At 42.0% G+C, this 25,717-nt stretch overlaps 1 protein-coding gene and 1 pseudogene across 1 annotated transcript in view; both read right to left on the bottom strand.

The window, feature by feature from the left end:
• LOC106567667 (protein phosphatase 1E) overlaps positions 1-6,874 on the bottom strand; it is a 66,091-nt gene extending 59,217 nt beyond the window's left edge. Inside the window, exon 1 of the mRNA XM_014137220.2 lies at positions 6,461-6,874. Coding sequence (XP_013992695.1) covers positions 6,461-6,642 — 182 coding nt within the window. The 5' untranslated portion in view covers positions 6,643-6,874. The remainder of the gene's footprint in view (positions 1-6,460) is intronic.
• Positions 6,875-10,659: 3,785 nt separating this feature from the next.
• On the bottom strand, positions 10,660-20,339 carry LOC106567736 (DNA repair protein RAD51 homolog 3-like; annotated as a pseudogene).
• Positions 20,340-25,717: the final 5,378 nt, after the last annotated feature.

The raw sequence follows: 25,717 nt of genomic DNA, 5'->3' as shown, positions 1-25,717 counted from the left end.
AAAATCCCAAATTACAGTCAAATAAGTCTATTGGGAGTTGCAGATGGTGTCGTAAATATGCTACCGCATTGACAGTAAGTCTAGCTAGCAGAACACTGGTACATTTACGTAACACCACCTTCGCTGCTAGACACACCCAAATAGCAATGTCAGACTCAAACAAGGAAAGGTTGTCTTTGTCTTTTATCCTGTATCTCATCTATAGATTTATGACAAACGAGGGAGGCTGAGAGATGCCCTCTTTCTCTCTGAATCAGAGGCCTGCTCAGTGTCTACTTTAAAACCTCTATCTGATTATTGTGTGTGTGTGTGTGTGTGTGTGTGTGTGTGTGTGTGTGTGTGTGTGTGTGTGTGTGTGTGTGTGTGTGTGTGTGTGTGTGTGTGTGTGTGTGTGTGTGTGTGTGTGTCTCTCTCTCTCTCTCTCTGTGTCTTGGAAGCAGCAGCTGTCAATGTTGCTGAAGAACAATCATGCTCTTAATTCAATGCCCAAAAGCTCTTAGCTGAATTTTGTCTTGACACAAAAGACGAACAGGAAAATGTCATAAAGGCTCTCTTGTGCATAAATCAATTTGTTTTCATGTAAACCAACACTCTTTGGTGTGAGAGCTGAAAAATGTATGGCACTGATCATTTGGAACAGCGCATATCTCATCAGTCTTTTGTGTATCTGTGTCAAAATGAGATGGACAAATTGTAGGTCGGGTTACATTTTGCATCATTAACCCTGAACAAGTGCAAGATTGCACTAACATTGTAATTACATTGTAGTTATTAAGATGTGAATGGACAGCAATGCTTGATCCGGTAAAACTCTGCGACACTGTCGTAGTCCATTAGGACTGAGGCACTTTCGGGTGAGGGCACAGATGACCCCCTCTCTTCCTGTTGTGTTATGAATGAGGAGTTGTGGGGAGATGAGTGTGTCCCCTGCTCCTCTGATGTCCAATCCGGTCGCACAGCAGTGCTCATTAACACAGCCGTCAGCTGCAGCGCTTCCGACACCACACACTGTTCCTCCAGCAGTGTGCGGAAGCAGACTGTGTGTGTGTGTGTGTGTGTGTGTGTGTGTGTGTGTGTGTGTGTGTGTGTGTGTGTGTGTGTGTGTGTGTGTGTGTGTGTGTGTGTGTGTGTGTGTGTGTGTGTGTGTGTGTGTGTGTGTGTGTGTGTTTGCGTCTGTGTGTCTGTGTGTGCGCGTTTGTGTGTCTTGGTGGAATCCGGATGTGCGCGTGTTTGTTTACAGCTGTGGGAGACGTGCCAGTTTAATGAGGTTTAGGAGAACTCCCCTCTCTCAATTATCAGCGCTCCCAGTAGAGGTACCGGGGGCAGTGGGAAACGAGGAGATGGAGGGAATGGGGTAGGAAGGAGTGAAGGAGGAAGGAGGCTTAGTCATGGTTCTCCTCCATCCCTCCCTCCCTCTAGTGTTACCCACCCTCAAGATGGCCTCTACAGCCGTTCCCAACAGAACTAGCTCTCAAAACACTCAAAGAGTGAAGTCAGGCAGTAAGCAACGTCTATCTTTAGCCATCACAGCATATGTGTTGAATTATGCATTGCATACTGTATATTGCATAGGCTCCTCCTGTGGTTATTTTTCATCATAATGACGTGGTGGAATTGTGAGCGAGGACCAATGAGCCTGCTGACACGTATGCCTGCATCCATTATGCTCCTCTCTCTCTCACTCCCTAGTTAACAGCCTTCATTAAGGAGTGTGAGGAAAGCTTGACACTTTGAAGCTGGACAAACAGAGCAGCTTTTCTACCTGCCTTGTCAGATGATGAAGAGATGAGGAGAAATGGAGGCCACGAATGCGTGCCTCAGGTGAAGGCTTCACACACGAGCCGACTGGGATTGCAACGCCGAGCTGCTTTCAGTATTAGAATTGTTATCAGATTATTAATCAGCTGCTCTGAACACACACACGTACACACACATACACACAAAATACTATTTAAAATATCTCAATTACTTTCACGTACATTCAAAGTAATTATTCAGATATATTTTAATTGAAAAGACATGTAGTTGGATATTTTAATGTATTTGGAAATACACTTGGAAAGTATATGACAATACTCAAATACACTGACTCAAATACACTTCCATGCATTTGACCAGGTATTTAAAAATAGTATTTGAAATAAATATTTGAATAATACTCTCAAATACAATTTGGTAGACTGTTTGGATTTTACAAACCATTCAAATAAAAGTACTTGTTTTGGGGTGTATTTGTAAATACTCAATACACAGAAAAAGGTATTTTAAATACCAGATACTCAAATACACATGTATTTGAACCCATGTCCGACACACACACCACACACACTTTCAAGGAAATGTACTGCTGTAGGGGGAGAGAGGTGGCCACTCGCTAGCGATAACTGAGTCTGAGTCTGAGTCTGTGTTCTATTCACATTGCATATGACAGTACTGCTTCCAGCACATTCTGGCAATTACAGAGTATGGTACAAATGTGTTAGAACTACAAAATTCAAATGAAGACCGGGTCAATGGTCCATCTGTGTTTTTAGATGGTTGGATAATGATCATTTGTCATATTTGATGGATGTACGAGTACATTATCTTTGTGTATAGTCCCTCAGATATCCAAACAGACAATAATCACAGGATTCCTAGTCGCAAAGTCAAAGCATTCCTGTCACTTAAATCGTGACTCTTTCTTTTTTTCATACCCTACTATTTTGGGTTCAATTCAAAAGTGAGTTGTCATTAAATGTGACAGCCCCATCCCTGTTTCGTGATTCCCTTATCCTCCAGAAGTATCATTACACGTCAGCCATGACAATTTGAGAGGAGGGCTGCGTCTCACCCACACACTGAGCCAGCTGACACTGGGCGGGGCGTACCATGTCACAAAGCCCCCCCACCCCCACACACAAATGTGTGCCTCTGATACCTCAGGCAAGGATGGGAATGTGACAAAACATTATTCACACTGTCGTCATTGCACACATACACACAAGTCCAGATCTGCACAATCTGTGTTCATCTCCACCTTTTCAAATACACACATACCCACACTGTGAGCCTCTCCTACCCATCAATACAGCACCGCTGCAGCACACACACACACACACACACACACACACACACACACACACACACACACACACACACACACACACACACACACACACACACACACACACACACACACACACACACACAGGGACCTCCACACAGGAAGAGCAGCAAAGAAGACCTCCACCTCTCTCCCAGGTATATTATTAGATCTTCAACCCAGAGACAAAATAATCACACGTTCAGCTGAAACACAACGGAAGGACCTGATCCTCGCAGCACAGAGTGTGAGAATGGGTCTCACTTTGTGCCGGATTACAACATTGCTCTCCTTCAAAAATACTATCATTAGCGCTGCAGGAATGATCCCATAGAAAACAAATAATCAATCAAACTATGATCGCTTTAGAGAGGGAACCAGGAACCACTGCAAATATCCACGAATGGAAATTGTTATTGCGTAGCAAATGCATAATATGTGGGTGTTTCCTTCTTCTTAGATAGACTTAGGCCTATCCATGGGGTCAATCACATTTGATAACTGTCAATACATGAACACTACTGTAGGTATGGATCTGTTCTGGTAGTATGGGCCCTGGCAGCATCCAGAGCTGAGCGCAGAGTCACAGACAATAAGCTCTTTGTGCAGAGCAGATCTAGCAGACTGATACAACCCTCTTTCCAAAGACTGGGAATTGGTGACATCGACACAACAAGTTTAAGTCTTTGAAATGGAGCAGGGGTGAACATCAAAATACTGTTTGTTGTATGATAAGCCCTGTAGGCTATGTGGGACATGACGAAACCCAACATAACACATTAGGTTCAGTATTTATTTACAAGCTCTCAGTAGAGTAAACACATACAGTGCATTTGGAAAGTATTCAGACCCCTTGACTTTTTCCACATTTTGTTACGTTACTGCTTTATTGTAAAATGGATTAAATTGTTTTCATTAATTTACACACAATACCTCATAATGACAAAGCCAAACCAGGTTTTTGAAATGTTTGCAAATTTATTTTAAAAAAACCCCGGAAATATCACATTTACACAAGTATTCAGACCCTTTACTCAGTACTTTGTTGAAGCACCTTTGGCAGTGATTACAGCCTTGAGTCTTCTTAGGTATGACGCTACAAGCTTGGCACACCTGTATTTGGGGAGTTTCTCCCATTCTTCTTTGCAGATCCTCTCAGGCTCTGTCAGGTTGGATTGGGAGCCTCAATGCACAGCTATTTTCAGGTCTCTCCTGAGATGTTCGATCGGGATCTAGTCTGGGCTCTGGCTGAGCCACTAAAGGACATTCAGAGACTTGTCCCGAAGCCACTCCTGCATTGTCTTGGCTGTGTGCTTAGGATCGTTGTCCTGTTGGAAGGTGAACCTTCACCCCAGTCTGAGGTCCTGAGTGCTCTGGAGCAGGTTTTCATCAAGGATCTCTCTGTACTTTGCTCTGTTCATCTTTCCCTCGATCCTGACTAGTCTTCCAGTCCCTGCCGCTGAAAAACATCCTTACAGCATGATGTGGCCACCACCATGCTTCCCCGTAGGGATGGTGCCAGGTTTCCTCCAGACGTGACACTTGGCATGTAGGCCAAAGAGTTCAATCTTGGTTTCATCAGACCAGAGAATCTCCAAACGGTCTGTCATGTGCCTTTACTGAGGAGCGGCTTCCATCTGGCCACTCTACCATAAAGGCCTGATTGGTGGAGTGATGAAGAGATGGTTGTCCTTCTGGAAGGTTCTCCCATCTTCACAGAGGAACTCTGGAGCTCTGTCAGAGTGATCATCGGGTTCTTGGTCACCTCTCTGACCAAGGTCCTTCACCCCCAGATTGATCAGTTTGGCCGGGCGGCCAGCTCTAGGAAGAGTGCCTTGACACAATCCTGTCTCGGAGCTCTACGGACAATTCATTCAACCTCATGGCTTGGTTTTTGCTCTGACATACACTGTCAACTGTAGGACCTTATATAGACAGGTGTGTGCCTTTCCAAATCATGTCCAATCAATTGAATTTACCACAGATGGACTCCAATCAAGTTGCAGACACATCTCAATGATGATCAATGGAAACAGAATGCAACGGAGCTCAATTTCGAGTCTCATGGCAAAGGGTCTGAACACTTATGTAAATAAGGTATTTCTGTTTTTTATTTTTAATACATTTGCAAACAATTCTAAAAATCTGTTTTCACTTTGTCCTTATGGGGTATTGTGTGTAGACTGATGAGGATGATATTTTTTTAAAAATCAGTTTTAGAATAAGGCTGTAACATAACAAAATGTGGAAAAAGGGAAGGGGTCTGAATATTTTCCGAATGCACTGTAGCAAACATAGTAAATTGTAAGCTCACATTTTCAAGGTCAATAATTAATTATTTCAAAGCACTTGGGTGCCTGGGTGCCTTAATAAATGGCTCTATTTTAGACTGGCTGTGTTTGCTTCTTGTTGGGTTGTTTATTGGTGGTGGCGATCTCACAATTACACGTGACGTATCAAATTGCAATCATCCTCGACACGCTTCAGAAATTCACCATTGTCTTCTAGGTCTCTTCAGTGGTTACATGTGCTATTTATGGATGTGAGTGTGACGTAATATATCTGAAAATGCTCAACCCTTCCCAAACACATTTTGCTTTGAATTTAATTTACTAGGGAGCCTGCGCCGACGAACGCAAGTGCGCTTCATTTCAGTTGTACTCCGGTTCCTCTGTTTCCATTCGTTCATGATCCTCCATCCCATTTATCCGATGTTCGTTAATGTGAATTCCCCCTCTCGTTTGCTTCGCACGACGTCATTTCATTCGTAGGAAGAAACGATTGCATTCCTCATAGTTACCATGGCAGGCTATTCTCATAAGAGGTGCTTTCCAATTCATGCATCTTTGTCGATGTAGGCTATTTTACATGACAACAATACGGGCACACTTTGTTCAGTATGTCCTGATTTTCCTCTTTGTTCCCCATTTCAGTGTATTTGCAACCATCCTGAAATGTATTTGAAGTTTGTCTTCCCTTTGTTACAGAATTGTTTGAAACGTACCCAATGACGTCAGCGGCAACACGATAGATGAGGATGTCAAGACATTGAGTGTGGCTTCAGGATACCCGGCAAAACTGGCGGGGGAGCAATTCTGTAGCAACTCATTCCGAATTGCTCACTGCACCTAGAAGGCTACTTATTTTTTATATAATGCTATAACTTATATTAACTGTGTTTGCGCAAAAACAGTCATGCCAATTCGTGTAAAATATATTTAGCCGGCAAAATTAGCTTTCACTTTTGACGACTTCAAATTCCTATTCTATTCTATTCCTATTCTCGTCTGAAATTGTCTTGCAAAGACAAACATAAACCATTAGTTTAAGCTGCATACAAAACAATGTATAACATCAAATCGGTAGCGTACTTACTATTTGCACAGGTGCTGAAGACACATATCGAGGCATTCCCCTTCAACTTCGTCCTCCGAGGTGAGGTCAGACAAAGGGCGCATTGGGACAGGGTCGTTCTCCTGGAGTGGTGGTCTCATCTCTCGGAGGAAGAGCTCCAAGAACCTTCGGAAGGTTTTCTCCTCAGTTGCAGAGCCGGCCATCACTTCTCATTCCTGGACAGACAAGAGACCGCACTTGCCGGGCAAGAAGACTACTTCAAATCGCTTGCTGGACAGCTCCCCACTCGCGCCGGTTGGGAACGCGCGCGCGTGAACAAGGTTTTCGCTCAATCACAGGAGAGGGTGGGTGGATGATGACAAGAGAGGGGAGGGAATTTTGAGAAAGCGGGAGAAGCATCAGGTTTGTGTCAGGTTCGGGAACGCATACGCACAATGCCCCCTCACATGCGATAAGTGCGTTTTGAACGCCGATGGAGGATTAAATGAACCCACTGCTTTGAAAGAAGCACTAAAATTAGGCAAATTGCCTTCACTGTGGAGGAACTGTAAGAACTAATGGAAATGTTAAAAAAGTGCATAGGACATGTAATGACTTATCCAAAAATATATTTAAATAATATAAAACGCCTATGATAGGTAAAGCAGGGGTCTAAGACATTGCATCTCAGTGCTAGCGGCATCACTACAGACCCTGGTTCGATCCCAGGCTGTATCACAAGCGATCGTGATCGGGAGTCCCATAGGGTGGCGCATAATTGGCCCAGCGTCATCCGGGTTAGGGGGGGGTTTGGCCGGGGTAGGCCGTCACTGTAATACGAATTTGTTCTTAACTGACTTGCCAAGGAAAATAAAAATCCGTTACATTTGCTAGTAACCTGCCCAAAATAGTCATTAGTAACATTACTTTACTGAGTTTGGTTAATCCAAAAGTTATCTGATTACTGACAAAAAGGATCCATCAAACACATTTGGTATGTCATCATAGTGGTCAGATACGTTCAGATTGAACAACATTACATTTAGGCCTTTTATAAATGCTGAATTGAATGTCATTGAGAAAACAGAAAGGTTTCATAATGTAATCTTTCGCAAATATTCTTACCGAATTGTAATGTAATCCAAAGAAGTATCTAGTTTATTAAACTGTAATCGGATTATAATATTTCTGCTGGTAATTTAACTGATTACTTTAGTTTTTTTATAATCAGATTGCATGTTTTAAAAAAAAATCAGATTACATGTAACCTATAACTCTCCAACCCTGGTTACAAAAAATTATACTGAACATAAATATAAACACAACATGCAACAATTTCAAAGATTGTACTGATTTATAGCTCATATAAAGAAATCAGTCAATTCAAATAAATTCATTAGGCCGTAATCTATGGATTTCAAATGACTGGGCAGGGGCGCAGCCATGGGTGGACCTGGGAGGGCATAGGCCCACCCACTTGGGAGACAGGCCCACCCACTGGGGAGCAAGGCCCACCCAATCAGAATGCGTTTTTACCCACAAAAGGGCTTTATTACAGATAGAAATACTCCTCAGTTTCATCAGCTGTCCGGGTGGCTGGTCTCAGACGATCCCGTAGGTGACGAAGCCAGATGTGGAGGTCCTGGGCTGGTGTGGTTGTAAGGCTGTTTGGACGTACTGCCAAATACTCTAAAACGACAATGGATATAAAGAAATCAGGATGCAGCTTTTGGTGAAATGAACATAGAATTATCTGGCAAGAGCTCTGGTGGACCTACCTGCAGTCAGCATGCCAATTGCACGCTCCCTCAAAACTTGAGACATCTGTGGTATTGTGTTGTGTGACAAAACTGCACATTTTAGAGTGGCCTTTTATTGTCCCCAGCACAAGGTACACCTGTGTATTGATCATGCTGTTTAATCAGCTTCTTGATATGCCACACCTGTCAGGTGGATGGGATTATCTTGGCAAAAGAGAAATGCTCACAAACAGGGGTTTAAACAAATTTGGGCAAAACATTTGAGCTTAATAAGCTTTATGTGCGTATGGAAAATGTCTGGGATCTTTTATTTGACCTCATGAAACATGGGACCAAAACTTTACATGTTGCGTTCATATTTTTGTTCAGTAAATATGGATAGGGCCTTTATCCATGTTAAAACAGCGCTCTTAGCGTTCATCAGCAGCTTGGCATCAATAGTGAGATTCTATGGCTTGAATGTGTATATAGGACATCAAGCACCCATGCTAAAAATATCCACTGTAGTGGATTTCACTCAGAATGAGAATTAACCATTTCAATACCTGCAGAGCTGTTCAGTTAAGCAGTGGTTTTAACCCTTAAACAGGCAGCTCAACCAGGCGGTTAAGATAACTTTGACAAGCAATTTTTTTATTAATTAAACATATACATTTTGTTTGGCATATTTATCATCTCAACCAATGCCATTTAGTAAAATTATCATGTGGTCTTCATTATCGGACACCCATATTTTTTTTTACATTGAAACATGCATTCAAAGATGAAAACCAGGAAGTGAACAAGAGCAAAACTGAACCTTATTTACCACAATTTTCTTTTACTATACTGAACAAAAATATAAAACGCAACATGCAACAATTTCAAAGATTTTACTGAGTTACAGTTCATATAAGAAAATCTGTCAATTTAAATAATAAATTAGGCCCTGATCTATGGATTTCACATGACTGGGAATACAGATATGCGTCTGTTGGTCACAGATACCTTAAAAAAAAAAGTAGGGGCGTGGATAAGAAAACCACTCAGTATCTGGTTTGACCACCATTTGCCTAATTCAGCGTGACACAACTCCTTCCCATAGAGTTGATCAGGATGTTGATTTTGGTCTATGGAATGTTGTCCCACTCCTCTTCAATGGCAGTGCGAAGTTCCTGGATATTGGCTGGTGGGAACTGGAACACACCGTCATACACGTCGATCCAGAACATCCCAAACATGCTCAATGGGTTACATGTCTGGTGAGTATGCAGGCCATGGAAGAACTGGGACATTTTCAGCTTTCAGAAATTGTATACAGATCCTTGTGACATGGGGCTGTGCATTATCATGCTGAAACATAAGGTGTTGGCAGAGGATGAATGGCACAACAATGGGCCTCAGGATCTGGTCACGGTATCTCTGTGCATTCAAATTGCCATCAATAAAATGCAATTGTGTTCGTTGTCTGTAGTTTATGCCTGCCCATACCATGACCCCACCGCCACCATGGGGCACTCTGTTCACAATGTTGACATCAGCAAACCACTCGCCTATACAACGCCATACACGTGGTCTGTGGTTGTGAAGCCGGTTGGACGTACTGCCAAATTCTCTAAAACTATGTTGAATGCGGCTTATGGTAGAGAAATTCATATTCAATTATCTGGCAACAGCTCTAGTGGACATACCTGCAGTCAGCATGCCAATTGCACGCTCCCTCATAAGTTGAGACATCTGTGGCATTGTGTTGTGTGACAAAACTGCACATTTTGTGGCCTTTTATTGTCCCCAGCACAAGGTGCACCTGTGTAATGATTATGCTGTTTAATCAGCTTCTTGATATCCCACACCTACCAGGTGGATGGATTATCTTGGCAAAAGAGAAATGCTCACTAACAGGGGTTTAAACTAATTTGTGCAAAACATTTGAGCGAAATTAGCTTTTTGTGCATTTGGAACATTTCGAGGATCTTTTATTCCAGCTCATGAAACATGGGACCAACACTTTACATGTTGCATTTATATTTCTGTTCAGTGTAATTGTGTATAAAATGGGAAATTACAATGTTGTAAAATGTTGCTGACCTCTAAAACATAATTTAAAAATTATTAAATTATTAATATGTTGTTTTACAAATGTAGGAATATGGTCTATCAGGCAGTTGAGTTGGCCATTAAAGGAATGCTATTAACTCAGTTTGTGAAAATGGACAATGGAGAAATAGTGTTAAAGGATTTTTTGTTTTTTTCAAATTCAAAAATCCTTTCAAATCCATATAATTATTTACTGTCTGCCTGTTATCTTCAATATGTTTCACAATATCATTCAGTACATGTCATTTTACTGGTATTCTAAGCATATAAATTGTAAACACATTAATTTACATGCATTCTGATATTCATATTTTGACACAAATGTATAATATTTTATTCATATTTGATATCAGTCCTAATTTAACTAGGCCTATCTTCCATTATAAGTAAATGGAGCAAACAATACTACTTCATGTATAAATTAAAAAGTCTTTGCAAATTCCAATACAAAATGACTTTACGCTAATTGTTTGCGATGCATTATCTATCGAAGAAACATTATTTAATTATTGTCTATACTGAGGTGAAATACACATATTTTGCTAGGAAATATATATTTTTCTTGGTGTGCCAGTTAAAGGGTTAAAGAGATATCTGGGTACATTAAGCAGAGTTAGGTTCAATGCATTTAGCTTTCTTTTGTAGGAAGTGCTTGTTCTGATTTTGTACCTACTACCTACTTTGGCTTGTTGCAAATGATCAAATGTAACATTGACCCAAGGAATCAATACCCCCATAGGTTACGTTTACTTGGAGGCCATGAGAGGTTTTCATGAAGTAATGGCGAACTTCTTAGGCTACTTACTGGGTTCAGAAAATGATTCATTGATTTGCTCTCTAGTCATATGTGTGTGCACAATGTGTGCAGGGCCAGGTCCAGGCATAAGCAATCTTGCACAGGGGCCCCAAAAGGCTAGAGCTGGCTCTGTGTGTGTGTGTGTGTGTGTGTGTATGTGTGTCTTGGAAGAAGCTGCTGTCAATGTTTATGAAGAACAATCACGCTCTAATTAATTGCCAAAAAGTTCTTGGACGAATTTTGGCTTGACACAAAACACGAACGAGACAATTTTGTGTGCGTGTGTGTGTGTGTGTGTGTGTGTGTGTGTGTGTGTGTGTGCGCGCACAAGAACAGCATACCATCCAACTGAGAGTTCTGTATTTCACCTTACTTCCAATGTCATGATGGATGCAGTATTTGACATAACTGAGCTGAACATCGTTCATGCTGAGGGTTTGTCCATGTGAAATGAGGTCCAAATCAAATCAAAGTTTATTGGTCACGTACACAGATTTGAAGATGTTATCGCAAGTGCAGCAAAATGCTTAAGTATCTAGCTCCAACAATGCAGCAATATCTAGCAATACAATAACAATACACACATCATCCAAATGTAAAAAAAAACAAGAAATTAAGACATTTAAAAAATAATAATATTTAACCTTTATTTAACTAGGCAAGTCAGTTAAGAACAAATTCTTATTTACAATGACGGCCTACACCGGCCAAACCCGGACGACATTGGGCCAATTGTGCGCCGCCCTGTGGGACTCCCAATCACGGCCGGTTGTGATACAGCCTGAATATCAGAACAAGCAATGTCAATGTGAGGAAAGGTGTTCGTATTTCACCTGCCTTCCCACTGCTGCAGAGGCCAGCTCTAAAGTGTATAATTTCATTACAGAGATGCATCACCAGGCCTCTCTCAAAACCACTTGACTGGCGCTGGATGTAATATCTGTGGCAGAGCAGGAGAGATGCACTCAGGCATCTCAATATAATTTGGTTGCAGAGAACCGCCCAAAACTGACAGTCCAAATCACTTGATGGTGTGGGTGCACAGAGCAAGGATTATTTTTGGGTGTCCGAGTTGATCTGGAGTCTGCCAATCCATTGTGAAAAGGAGGTCTATCCGAAGACCATTAAAGGCCCAGTGCATTTCTATCAGACCTCAGGATAAGACCAAGATGCAGACAGGTCGAAGTAACAAAAGTTTATTACAAAAACAGAGGGCAGGCAAACAACAGGTCAAGGGCAGGCAGAGGGCAGTAATCCAGAGCAGAGTCCGAAAGGTACAGAACGGCAGACAGGCTCAAGGCAGGCAGAATGGTCAAAACCGGAAAAACTAGAAAACAGGGACTAAGGAGCAAACAGAAGTACGGGAAAAACGCTGGTAGGCTTGACGAGACAAGACGAACTGGCAACAGACAAACAAAGAACACAGGTATAAATACATAGGGGATAATGGGGCAGATGGGCAACACCTGGAGGGTGGTGGAGACAAGCACAAAGACACGTGAAATCAGGGTGTGACAATTAAGGTTGGAATAATACTACAAAATTGTGAAAATTATAATAATGCCCTTTAAGTGTAAGAGCTGTTTGAAAAGATCGCCTGAAATGTCAGCCTGTTTTGGTGGTATGACATCACCAGGCAGTAAAAATGAGTTAATAGTTAGGTCCTTTTCAATAAAACATCACAATAAGGTGCAGAGCATTCAATTTGCCTGCTGGGGGGGCGACGCTGGGCCAATTGTGAGCCGCCCTATGGGACTCCCAAACACGGACGGTTGTGATATAGCCTGGAATCGAACCAGGGTCTGTAGTGACGCCTCTAGCACTGAGATGCAGTGCCTTAGACCGCTGCACCACTCGGGAGCCGTCCTTTACATCTAATGGAAGGAATAAGCTTCGATTGACAGCTCGAAACCTCTGTAGTCACCTGATTGGTAAGAACAACCTAAACATGAAGGAAATGAAAGCTCTTCTAAAGGAAACTGGCTTCCGCAGAAACAGTATGTTAAATTAGTTGGGTTTAAATTGGGAGAGGTATATGATTAGCTGAATTGCAAAATGTGCTGTAAAACTTGGCCCTAACCATTTCTGTTAAATAACTTTGATGTACCGTTTAAGGAACGGTACGATTTTTATTGTTATTTGTAGCATTTACAGTCAGTGCATTGCAACAGTCCTTCTCACCTAAGGCAGGAATAAGCTTTGATTGGCCACTCCAAACCTTTGTAGTCACCTGATTGGTAAGAACAACCTAAACACGCAGGAAATGAAAGTTAATCAAAAGGAAACTGGCTTCTGCAGAAACATGACAATGTTACGTTTGTCTTGCTCCCCATGTTCCCATGTTAGTGTGTTTGTGTCCTAGGCATTACAGGTGTACCTAGTTGCGGCTGATGATGGTGGGCGTGGCTGTAGCTGATTGAAGAGAGGATATCTGTTTGTCGTGTGAAAAGAGAAGAGAGAGGGGGGAGAGAGAGGAGACACTTGTTTTGTTTGGCTAGTTGATGATTTGTTGTTTTAATTTATCTTTGTTTGTGTTTCAGCCTGTCCTCTTGAGGTACTCCACCCTTCTTATGTCCTGGAGAAGGGGAAAAGCTAGATCTGCCCATGGGTGTACATTCCCAAGTAGATAACCCATTGTTTTATACACTAGGTTAGCCGGGCGGGTGTCACCCTTGTATTTTCTTGGAACCAGGTAGGACAGTGGGTTAGGGCTTAGAGTGTGTTAGGAAGGATTAGGTGTGTAGAAGAGGAGGGACCTTTTTGTTTATTTTCATTACTTGGACCCCGATCCCAAACATTCCCTTCTCTTACCTTCCCTGGTTGTGGTTGTTCGTTTTTGTTTTCTTACTGATTCTTTATGGGTGTTTTTATATTGTTTATTTACTAAACATCCCCTGAGGGCTAAAATTGAGTTCTGGTTGTGGTCTGATTATTTTTCGCTCATTACACCCCACATTTCTTCCCCTTTCATCTGGTTTACCTGGTGTGTTTAGGCCCAGGCATTTACGTCTCCTACTCAGACGAGCTACAGCCGAGGGGAGAACGTAATAGGCAAAAACAAGACAACAGGCAAAATGTATTGTGTTAATCATTTCACCCTGAGAGAAAAGGTAAAGGTTAAAAGTCCTCTTCAGTCTCATTGATGCAGTGGTATGTTCTGAGAAAAGAAGAGTTTGGTGATGAATAAAACACATCCCTCGTTAACAACACATTATTAGTGGCACCCTCTTTTTTTCCACTTCAATTGCTGTCCTTTACAGCTGTGAGGCTGGGGGACCCAAAATTGTGTAGTGTTTATAATTTCCTGTCTATGTGTTGATGCTCCATCCATCAGCAATACAGCCGGTATGCTGTACTGTCATTTCAGACGGAGATGGCATTTAGACTAGGTTATTATGTGGATTTAGACTAGGTTATCATGTGGACTTGGGCACCGAGTAACACAATAATAGGTTTTGTGGACTTAGGTATTGGTAGACATACAGTAGGAATGTACTCAGGAAACAGAGACAGGTCCTGTGGGCTTGCATCAGGATGAGTCATACTCTCCCTCTCTACAGCAGAGCACTAGAAAAGAACTCCAGCTCTCCACAATCAGAGGATCATTACTGGTATGACTGTACGGCAGGGGTCTTCAACCTTTTCTTGTCCAGGGACCCCAGGCAAACCGGCGACCCAGGGACCCCCATCCTACCTTAGCACCCCAAAAAAAAATCACATGCCTTGTCTTATCATCAGGTGAATAATAATGGCAAGGAGAAGTAATGACCTTTTTTTTTTTTATGAAAAGATTTGTTAGACAGTATTTCATTATTTTGACCTCCCCACATTATAATTGGAAAAGGAAAACTAAACTCTAACATCGCTGACCCCCTGCAGTACCTCCATGGACCCCTAGGGGCCCCCGCTCAAATTGGAACAGGTTGTTCTGTCCACCGGCTTTGTTGTTTTTCCTGTGTGTCCTCCAAGGGGTCCCTGAGTGCCGCCAACCAACAAATTACTAGAACAAAGTGAATTTGCTCTAGGGCTCATAAGATAACTATTTTGCTGATTAAAAACTGTGCAGCGCCATCCTGGCATGGAGCGGCCATTCCATTTAGATCCCAATCTACCTGGCCGCTTAAATCAGCATTGCACTAATAAGAGCATTTTTATCTCTTGGAATGAGAGTGCTTAGTCTAGATGCGCGGTTGGATTGGGACCAGAGATGGGAGGTTGTAAATACTGAGTAGGGACAGAGAGACACAACGCAAGTCTGGTGAGCATAGTTTTGGTTGGGCTTGGAATGATGGCTCAGTTATGGCTCTTTACTATACATTATAGTAGTTTGCAATAGGGAGTAGGTAGATATGCTCTATAAATGATGGAGGATGTGGTTATAACTGGACTCTTCTTGGTTGTTATTGCTCCTTTAAATGTGTTTTTTTATCAGGTCTAGAAAATAGTTATCACCAGCTAAAAGGAAGACGGGATAAGAATACAGACGATGGAGAAGAAATTAGTGAAAGTCTGGTGGACAAGGTCAGATCATACTGCGACATTGCGATTGGTGGCCATCTGGATGAGCTGCTGGGTGAGGCTGTTCCGGAGGCGGGTCTTCTGGGAGAGGTCATCAAAGCAATGGTGGAATGGGAAGGCAATGCTGTCAATCACCACCAGCTGGACCTGGATTTGACCAATACAGGGGCCCAAGTTAATATACAAAAGCCACAAGCAAAGTATTTTATTGATGCTGTCTTTGCTGTTCCAGTTTTTTTACTATTCTATTTCGCTCCAGCCAATCCAGAAATTTAGCCATCATTTTCTATGAGCATTTCAGTTAAGGAATTCCATTTCGACTCGTTACTTGAAATTGACATGGAACGGAGCCCAACTCAAAATGGAGGTTGTAGAAATAACCCCTTTGGATTTTATTGGTTGGATATTTTGGGATCAGTGACAGTATTGGTAGGGATTAGTACCTCAGGGTGCTGAGCCAGGAAGTCAGCCAGGAGATACATCTCCGCCAACAGCTCCACGTAGTCATGGTAACGGACGAGGGTGGAAAAGATTGTTTCCACAGTCAGCTCCTTCAAGGCCTCCTGCTGCTCTGGAGAAGGAAAAAATTAACAAAAATAAATCAGAGACAGTGAAGTAAAACATTTCTCCAATTAAGCTTGAATCTAAGACGGAACCCTTTCTTCTCTAAACCGTCTCTATTGCTGTACATGTTGTCATGGCTCACACATAGTGTAGCGATTAAAAGGTGTGACAAAACGACCAAGCAGTGATTGAATGTATGCAACAGTACTGTTGATCCCCTTATGTCAGCATTTACCAAATAGCAGAACAATACTACAGTTTTTCATCAGTAAACCATTCTTTTCCATAGCCTAGTATGTATGACAATGTAGTGACAACTACCGATGTAACGAATACGTTCAATATTTGAAAGTCTTTCTTAAAACGGCATTGTTGGTTAAGGGCTTGTAAGTAAGCATTTCACTGTAAGGTGAATTCGGCACATGTGACAAATCAAATTTGATTTGACTCATAAGCACTAAATAGATGCTTAAGAAATCCGTTATAAGTCATCCTACATGATGGATGACAGAAAATGTCAGTCTCATTGTTTTTGTTCTGTCCTGTACTATTTAGTTACGTGCATCCTCTGCTAACAGCCCATAGTGTTCCACAGCTGCCTGGGTTAGGTCCACAGTCCTCTGGACCAAGAAGCTGCCCTCTGTGTATGTACAGAGCCTTGCCTCCTAGCCCCCCAAAACACATAGGGATCTGCACATCTACTACCAACTGGATACTTGGGGACACAGAAGGAGGAGTTTAGGTGTGAATGTATGGTGCAGTTATTTTACTGTGTTATTATTACATTATATGGAACAGGTGAGTAAGGTGAGTAACTCTTCCACACAGAGGTACCAGAGCTTACCAGAGCTGGGTCTTTCCCACTCCAGGCGCCTCGCAGACCTCAGTGCTCTTCCCCGCCGGCCGGCCCCCTCCCAGGGCTGTGTCCAGTGCTGAGCAGAAGGTGAAGATGGTGCCCAGCTCCTGCTCTGTCTCCAGAAGCTCCTGTGCAGTCAGCCTGCCTGTTGCTGCTCTCTCCTGGCCAGACTCACACCTCACAGGCTGCAGAACCTCTACTGCCTCCTTCTGGGAGCCTCTACAAATACAAACACAGGGATGGAGCTGAAGAGGACAAGATAGACAATCTTGAAGGGGAGAGATACAAATGTTAATGCACTGTAAGACACATTGGGGAATAAAGTTGACACCAAATATTGACAAAAACAATATATTTGGGATATTTAGGTGTAATGCGTTTCACCCAGTTGATGTCCTGTAACTGTATTATAATCTACTACTGTAATAATGATACATCAACAACTACAACAACAGTGACTGGTTGGCTACCTTTGCTTAGTTGGAGGTTGCAAGTCAAACAGGTCTGCAGCAGAATGAAATCCAGATTTGAGCAGTTTCACTTTGACAGACGGCGCGGTGTAACTCAACACAGCCCTCTGCAACCTACTCTTTCTTACCCATTTCAGCGACCTGAATGAGATGGATACGGGCAGACAAATTAAAAAGCTAGCATGCCAATTGCCAGTAATGATAATTTGCTTGATACATTGAACCAGTTTCTAACACCTCAGTGAAAATGCGTAGCTCAGAAAATGTAACTTTTAAATAACTCCGGTTTTTCGGTTAGCTACCTCCTCAGTAAGACACGTTTTACTTCTACAGAAGCTGGAGTAAGCTAGACGCCTGCTAGCTAGCTATGAGAAAAACAACTTGTAAGTAGCTAGCCGTTTTCAACGATCCCTCCTAAATTGTGTTCACTAGCTCCACCGACCTACGTTACATGTCGCCCCTGTGTGGTCAATGAATGTAAACCCAGGCAATGAGAAGTAAATGAACAGAATCAATCAATCACTCAAATTTCAAATCAATCAAATGTATTTTTGAAGTCCTTTTTACATCAACATATACAGTTGAAGTTGGAAGTTTACATACACCTTAGCCAAATACATTTAAACTCAGTTTTTCACAATTCCTGACATTTAATCCTAGTAAAAATTCCCTGTCTTAGACCAGTTAGGATCACCACTTTATTTTAAGAATGTGAAATGTCAGAATAATAGTAGAGAGAATGAGTTATTTCAGCTTGTATTTCTTTCATCCCATTCCCCGTGGGTCAGAAGTTCACATACACTCAATTAGTATTTGGTAGCATTGCCTTTAAATTGTTTAACTTGGATCAAATGTTTTGGGTAGTCTTCCACGAGCTTTCTACAATAAATTGGGTGAATTTTGGCCCATTCCTCCTGACAGAGCTGGTGTAACTGAGTCAGGTTTGTAAGCCTCTCTGTTTGCACACACTTTTTCAGTTCTGCCCACAAATTTTCTATAGGATTGAGGTCAGGGCTTTGTGTTGGCCACTCCAATACCTTGACTTTGTTGTCCTTAAGCCATTTTGTCACAACTTTGGAAGTATGCTTGGGGTCATTGTCCAAGACCCATTTGCGACTAAGCTTTAACTTCCTGACTGATGTCTTGAGATGTTGCTTCAATATATCCACATAATTTTCCTCCCTCATGATGCCATCTATTCTGTGAAGTGCACCAGTCCCTCCTGCAGCAAAGCACCCCCACAACATGATGCTGCCACCCCCGTGCTTCACGGTTGGGATGGTGTTCTTCGGCTTGCAAGCCTCCCCCTTTTTCCTCCAAACATAACGATGGTCATTATGGCCAAACAGTTCTATTTTTGTTTCATCAGACCAGAGGACATTTCTTCAAAAAGTACAATCTTTGTCCACATGTGCAGTTTAAAACCATAATCTGGCTTTTGTTATGGCGGTTTTGGAGCAGCGGCTTCTTCCTTGCTGAGCGGCCTTTCAGGTTATGTCGATATAGGACTCATTTTACTGTGGATATAGATACTTTTGTACCCGTTTCCTCCAGCATCTTCACAAGGTCCTTTGCTGTTGTTCTGGAATTGATTTGCACTTTTTGCACCATAGTACGTTCATCTCTAGGAGACAGAACGCGTCTCCTTCCTGAGCGGTATGACGGCTGTGTGGTGTTTATACTTGCGTACTATTGTTTGTACAGATGAACGTGTTACCTTCAGGCGTTTGGAAATTGCTCCCAAGGATGAGCCAGACTTGTGGAGGTCTACAATTTTGGGCTGATTTCTTTTGATTTCTTTTGATTTTCCCATGATGTCAAGCAAACAGGCACTGAGTTTGAAGGTAGGCCTTGAAATACATCCACAGGTATACCTCCAATTGCCTCAAAGGATGTCAATTAGCCTATCAGAAGCTTCTCAAGCCATGACATCATTTTCTGGAATTTTCCAAGCTGTTTAAAGGCACAGGCAATTTAGTGTATGTAAACTTCTGACCCACTGGAATGGTGATACAGTGAATTATAAGTGAAATAATCTGTCTGTAAACAATTGTTGAAAAATTACTTGTGTCATGCACAAAGTAGATGTCCTAACCAACTTGCTAAAACTATAGTTTGTTCACAAGAAATTTGTGGAGTGGTTGAAAAACGAGTTTTAATGACTCCAACCTAAGTGTATGTAAACTTCCGACTTCAACTGTATGTCACAAAGTGCTTATACAGAAATCCAGCCTAAAACCCCAAAGAGCAAGCAAGCAATTTGCAGATGTTGAAGCACAGTGGCTAGGAAAAACTCCCTAGAAAGGCAGGAATTTAGGAAGAAACCTAAAGAAGAACCAGGCTTTGAGGGCTCGCCAGTCCTCTTCTGGCTGTGCCCGGTGGAGATTATAAGAGTACATGGCCTTTAACGCCAGATCGTTCTTCAAGGTGTTCAAAAGGTTCATAGATGACCCGTGGGGTCAAATAATCATCACAGAGGTTAAATAGGGTGCAACAGGTCAGCACCTCAGGAGTAAATGTCAGTTGGGTTTTCATAGCTGAGCATCAGAGGTCGAGACAACTAGCTAGACAGCTGTTTTATGAGTCGAAAATCTCTGTTTATTTTTTTTCAGAATTAAATTTAACAATATATGAACACAATTTCTTCTGAAAACAAAAAAAGCTATCAAAACTCTGAATGTATGTACTTTTTACAAGGTCTTTATATAATGTATTGTCTGGATTCCCCAGAAGAAAAAATTAGCTGTTTTTAGCTAGCCAGCTAACTGACATTCAGCACATCTTATTTAACCTCAGTCAATCACCTGGTGGTATCTTTAGTTGAAGCTGAATGGAGCAGGATAACTGCTTTGACGGTGCCCTGCCCAGTGCGATTAGGCATCGTGAAGAATGGAGGTTTACCTGCTCAGCTGCACTGGTACACTATAGAGAAGAATCTGCACAAGATGGAGAAGCTGCTCAAGAAAGGTAAAACAAAACAATAACACAAGTAATGCATGATGATGATGAGTAAGCATTTGTCATCCCTACCTACTAGTACCTACCCAGTGAGCTTTGCAGTTATGAATAAATGGTTTCCTAATGAAGTTTATCATTCATCAATTGTTCTGATGCCGTGCTATAGGTGTGGATGTGGACTGTGTCAGTCACTTGGGAAAGACACCTCTGTTCTGTGCCTCTCTCCTGGGCCGGGCAGGTGTTACTGAGCTGCTACTGCAATATGGAGCTGACCCCAACCAGTAAGACTGACAAGTCATTCACACACTGCACATGAATACTCTCTCATGTGTCCTCTCTTTTAGACGTAAAGTAAATACTTCAAAGTTGTGTAATAGAAATTATAATATGCTAATAAGCGTTTTAGTACAGCATGTTTTAGTACAGCATGTTCTAGTGCAGCATGTTCTAGTGCAGTATGTTTTAGTACAGCATGTTTTAGTACAGCATGTTCTAGTGCAGCATGTTCTAGTGCAGCATGTTTTAGTACAGCATGTTTTAGTACAGCATGTTTTAGTACAGCATGTTTTAGTGCAGCATGTTCTAGTGCAGCATGTTCTAGTGCAGCATGTTCTAGTGCAGCATGTTCTAGTGCAGCATGTTCTAGTGCAGCATGTTCTAGTGCAGCATGTTCTAGTGCAGCATGTTCTAGTGCAGCATGTTTTATATGTGTTTTGCATGGCACCATACTCTGAGTGATCTATTTTTCTGTGTAGTCGCTGTGAGAACAGGAGCACACTGCCATGTTCTCCTGTAAGACCTGGCCTGCTGGATGCTGGGGGATCCTACATTGATACTCCACATTTTTTAGGGTTCGTTTTCTGAGGTCTGTCAGTTAACTTTTCCCCATTTCTCCCATGTTGCAGTGGTTCCGACCTGCACCTCAACCGAAAGATGACCAAGCCTGTGATACCGTTCGGAAAGGAACATAACGGTTCAAACATAGATTCACTCTGGCTCAAGATCAAACTTTTGCCTAAATCAGTGATATTGATTTAAGACCAAAATAAGTTGCATCATGTGCCCACGTCATATTAGGATTTGTCTGTATATCATCATCATGAGACTGTCATTTATTGGATAGTGTTGGAGTTTATTTGGATAAACGTGTCTGCTAAATTACATATAGTGTGGTAATATTTTGGAATGGCAGTATTGTGTATCTGGATGAGACTCAGTGACTGCGTGTTTTCTTGCTGGGCCCAGTTGTCTATAGATAAGCCGGGGCATGCATTGGGTCTTCTGGCCTCCATGCCTGTGACTGGGGACAGTGAGTTAGGGCAGGCGGACAACGAACCCCTCCTCTCCTTCACCTGTGGCTCCTTCATTACCATGACCAAGTAAGACCACTGGGGCCTGGAACCACATCTTATATAACTCCAATGGGATCGCATCAATTACGATGCTACAGTCTTTGATTTTGTCCACTAAGCTGGATGTCACATCTGTCAGTTACAGCTGGAAGGGCTGCATGGTCACTTTAAAGGAGCTGCATTCCCTCTCCGCAGTCACTAAATTCATCACTAACATTTTGAAGCTGAGCCATTTGCTCGTGTTCTGCTTCTCAGTACAGTCATATCTGACTAAGATCATAACATGGTGTCAGAAGTGCTTCAACCTTGTTAAATATAAGACAGGAGCGATTATTTCACAGAAAATAATAATGTTCCTTAAAGGTTTGTCGGAGTTTAGAGTGTCGAAAAGTAGCTAACAGCTAACTACTCTCTCATGTCTCTTCATTAAGCAGTGCAGCCCTAGCGGAGCCGTTGCCATGGAGACTCACAGACTCAGATCCGCTATGAGCAAAGTGCACGCAGAGCGAGCTGCACGAAGGGAGCGAGTGACAGACATCAAGGAGCAGCTAATGGATTTACTAACGGAGGAAGTTATTTCTGATTTCGGGTTTTGGGCAGGGCCGGGCCTTAAATTTGGCAAAAGCAAATGGGCCTGGGTAGGGTAGAGTCTGAACGTCATGGGCATGGGTAGGGCTCAGGTTTAAAATGCATGCCTGCGCAGGACTTTACTACCTGGATCTGCTGCTCATTGAGCTAGAGTTCTCCAGGTGAGAAGACATCAACAAAATCTATTAGAACCTTTTCAAACCCCTTAAAAAATATATAAAAGAACTGCTGCGTTGAGTTTCCACTTGTGTTCCTCCAAATGATAGTCTTTTACCTAAATCACACCTGTCATTTCAGTGGTATTGACGCTGTCGTCTAGGGATATAGGGCCTAACCCAGTAACTGCAGTGTGACTGTCTGTTACATCCCCACCTGCTTCAGCTGATGACAGTGGGCATGTCCAGTGACCTGCTAAGGGTCCGCCTGTTGTTTGAGAGGATCTACGTGAGCTCCCTGCACAACTTGCTGCACCAGAGGGTAATCCCCACCAGTCACACAGGCGCGCGCACGCACGCACGCACGCACGCACGCACGCACGCACGCACGCACGCACGCACACACACCATTTATCTGTGTTTTGTACTTAAATATTTGGATAAATTAAATGCATGCTTAATTGTGCTCCTCCACACCAGCGTGCTGAGTTCCCAGTGGTGCGTGCTGAGACCATGCTATTGGTGGTGCTGCAAGTGTGTGAGGCTCTGCTCTACCTGCATGGCCGGGCCCTGGTGCTGCGAGCTCTCTCCCCATACAACGTCCTCCTCACACACCCCGGCATGGCCAAACTTTCCAGCCTCCACTTCATGGTGCCAAGGTAGGGAGAAGGAACAAACAAAACACATGCTGCCCAAAACTTGCTCTAGTAGGTTTTTCCCCCTCTACTTTGTTTTTCAGTTGTAGTCCTTGCACCTGCAATGAAATACTAAACATAACATAAACATGTACAGTTGCGGTGAAATATATTGGCACCCTTGCACGATTCACTATTTCGTCTAAAATAAGTTGAAATTGAAAAAAACTGTTGGACTTGAGGATTATAACAAATACTGTTTTGATGTCATATAAGCAAACCACATACCCTTGAGTCCAAATGTGAACTTCACATTTCCATATTTGAAAACTTGTGTCATTTACAGTATCAACATTTATGATTGCTATGTTTGATCCACAGATACAAGGATGACATGCGTGATACCCCTTGTTGTCCTGAACAGAATGAGCCTGTTTGTCTTATTGTGAAGAAAATTGACCACGGAACACACACTTGAACGCACTCATGACTCCATTCTATGCGCACCAAAACTACAATATGTTTGTATGAAGTGCCTTTTGAAAGCCTAATACTGTAAGATGTTTTTTTATAAACTTAGTTGGCCATGTTGGCAATAGAATAAGCTTTCAAATGATTCCCACCTGACCTAGATTGGGATTTATAATGGAACGTTTCTGGATTGTGTAAGCAACAGTAAGTGTGATGTGGGGATGCAGGGCTGTGTTACAAACAAAAAACTACAAGCGTGCTTGCTTCAGTTCCTCAAAGGCAAAGCTAGGAGAGATCAAAAAAGCACCTTATAGTTGAAGACTGAGTCGTAAAAGTGCACTGAAATGACTTAGGAACTGTGCACAGTTTGGAGGTGTGTGGCGACTTGGATACACCAGTTAGACCTCTCACTCAAACCCTTGTAATTGTTTTTTCTTATCTTGAACCTACTCAAAAAGTTACGTTAATATTCTTATTATGTTAATGAATGTATCCAGAGTATTTTCAGATTTCATTATTGACAGATGCTGTGAAAAGTACAGTAAATGTAAAATGCACATAAAATCAGCAGTGGAATGTTTAGATTCAGTCTTGTGTCAGGTGAAATGTTGTGTCCTCACCTTTGGTCTGATAATTTCCCATAATCTCCAAAGTGTTCTCTTTCAATTGCTACCATGGTCATGCATATGCTTTTTATAGTTCTTATGTTCGAAACGTTTCAATTTGGCCCATATAGGCCAATTTCCACGAGTGTAAGGGGTTACATAACAGAAAAATTGCTTCAATTTTCCTTCTGCAAAACCACATCTAAGACTCATACAAAATAAGAGCATACAAAATAATTTTATTAATTCTAAACTGTTTTAAAATGTAATTTGATACACATAAAGGTACATTTGCTAATCTATGGCCATAATATTGGGTCAAATACATTCATTAGACCTATGATTATTTATTCATTACAGCTAAATAATTGTATTTATTAAAAATGTATTGTTTATTTACAAAACAATATAAAAAACACTTTTAAAAAAAAAGCTTCAATACTGCCCTAGTCTAAACACCATACAAATAGAATAGTCTATCTATAGGCTTGAGCGGTATCCAGATTTTCATCCCGGGATTTACCACAAAAAAAGCCCATTGGGCCTCTATTACCAAAATGTTAACACAATTAATAGTGAATTCACACAGACGCTGTTAGCTAAAGAATAACAAGCAACAACAAAACAAATTGCAAAAACAGGCAAATCCAGCTCATAAAGTTATACAAGCATAGCTATTAGCTACCGAATGTCATTTTCGATGAATGTGGACATTTACAAGCGAAAGTGAACAAGAGAATTTGTGCAAAATGAACAAAGTTGTGATGCATGCTTTTCTGAAGGAAGCGCAGCATGTGTACACTGAGCAGAGGGGAGGAAAAACGGAGGAGGAAAAAAACACTAGTTGGGAGCACAGGGGGGAAAAATGGTAGCTGTATATGTAACTCAGGTAACAGAGTTCTTTGACTTCTAAAACATGGCAAACCTTTGGTGGTGAATTGCATACAAGTTTAACTTCATCACCTAATGTGCGCTGCACTACAGAGACTCGCCAAAAGAATACTATGGACTCACCAGTTCCCGCTTTCTCTTGTTGTGCTCTTTACAATGAACACGTGACTGACTCAACTGTTCTAGGGGACTGCGGTAAGTTTCATAATGTAAAATAATGTGACAAGTGAAATAAAGAATGCAATCTGCTTTATCTCCTAACATATTGCCAAAGTTGACTGCAAGTATTAACTTAAAAAGTTGCTACAAATATTAAAATGTATTGAAAAACTTCAAATAAATAGTTTTGAAGGTATTTATGGTATTGAGAAACCATTCTGTGGCTTTTTCCAAATACCCCAGTATACAGTATATAAGGCATACTGTCCAAGCCTGATGGTCTACACAAAATACTGCGATTCCCAGAGTACATTTCACCTCCCAGGGTGCAATCAAGCCCCCAGTGTTCGGTCTGGAGCATAAAGTCACGAGCTCTGCTGCCCTGAGAACAGTCTTGCTTTCCACTAATATGATGCAGCGTAGCATGCACTGCAAGATGCCCCTG

Source organism: Salmo salar, chromosome ssa13 (assembly GCF_905237065.1).
Source record: "Salmo salar chromosome ssa13, Ssal_v3.1, whole genome shotgun sequence".
Taxonomy (NCBI): domain Eukaryota; kingdom Metazoa; phylum Chordata; class Actinopteri; order Salmoniformes; family Salmonidae; genus Salmo; species Salmo salar.
This window is presented reverse-complemented; position numbering and strand designations above follow the sequence as displayed.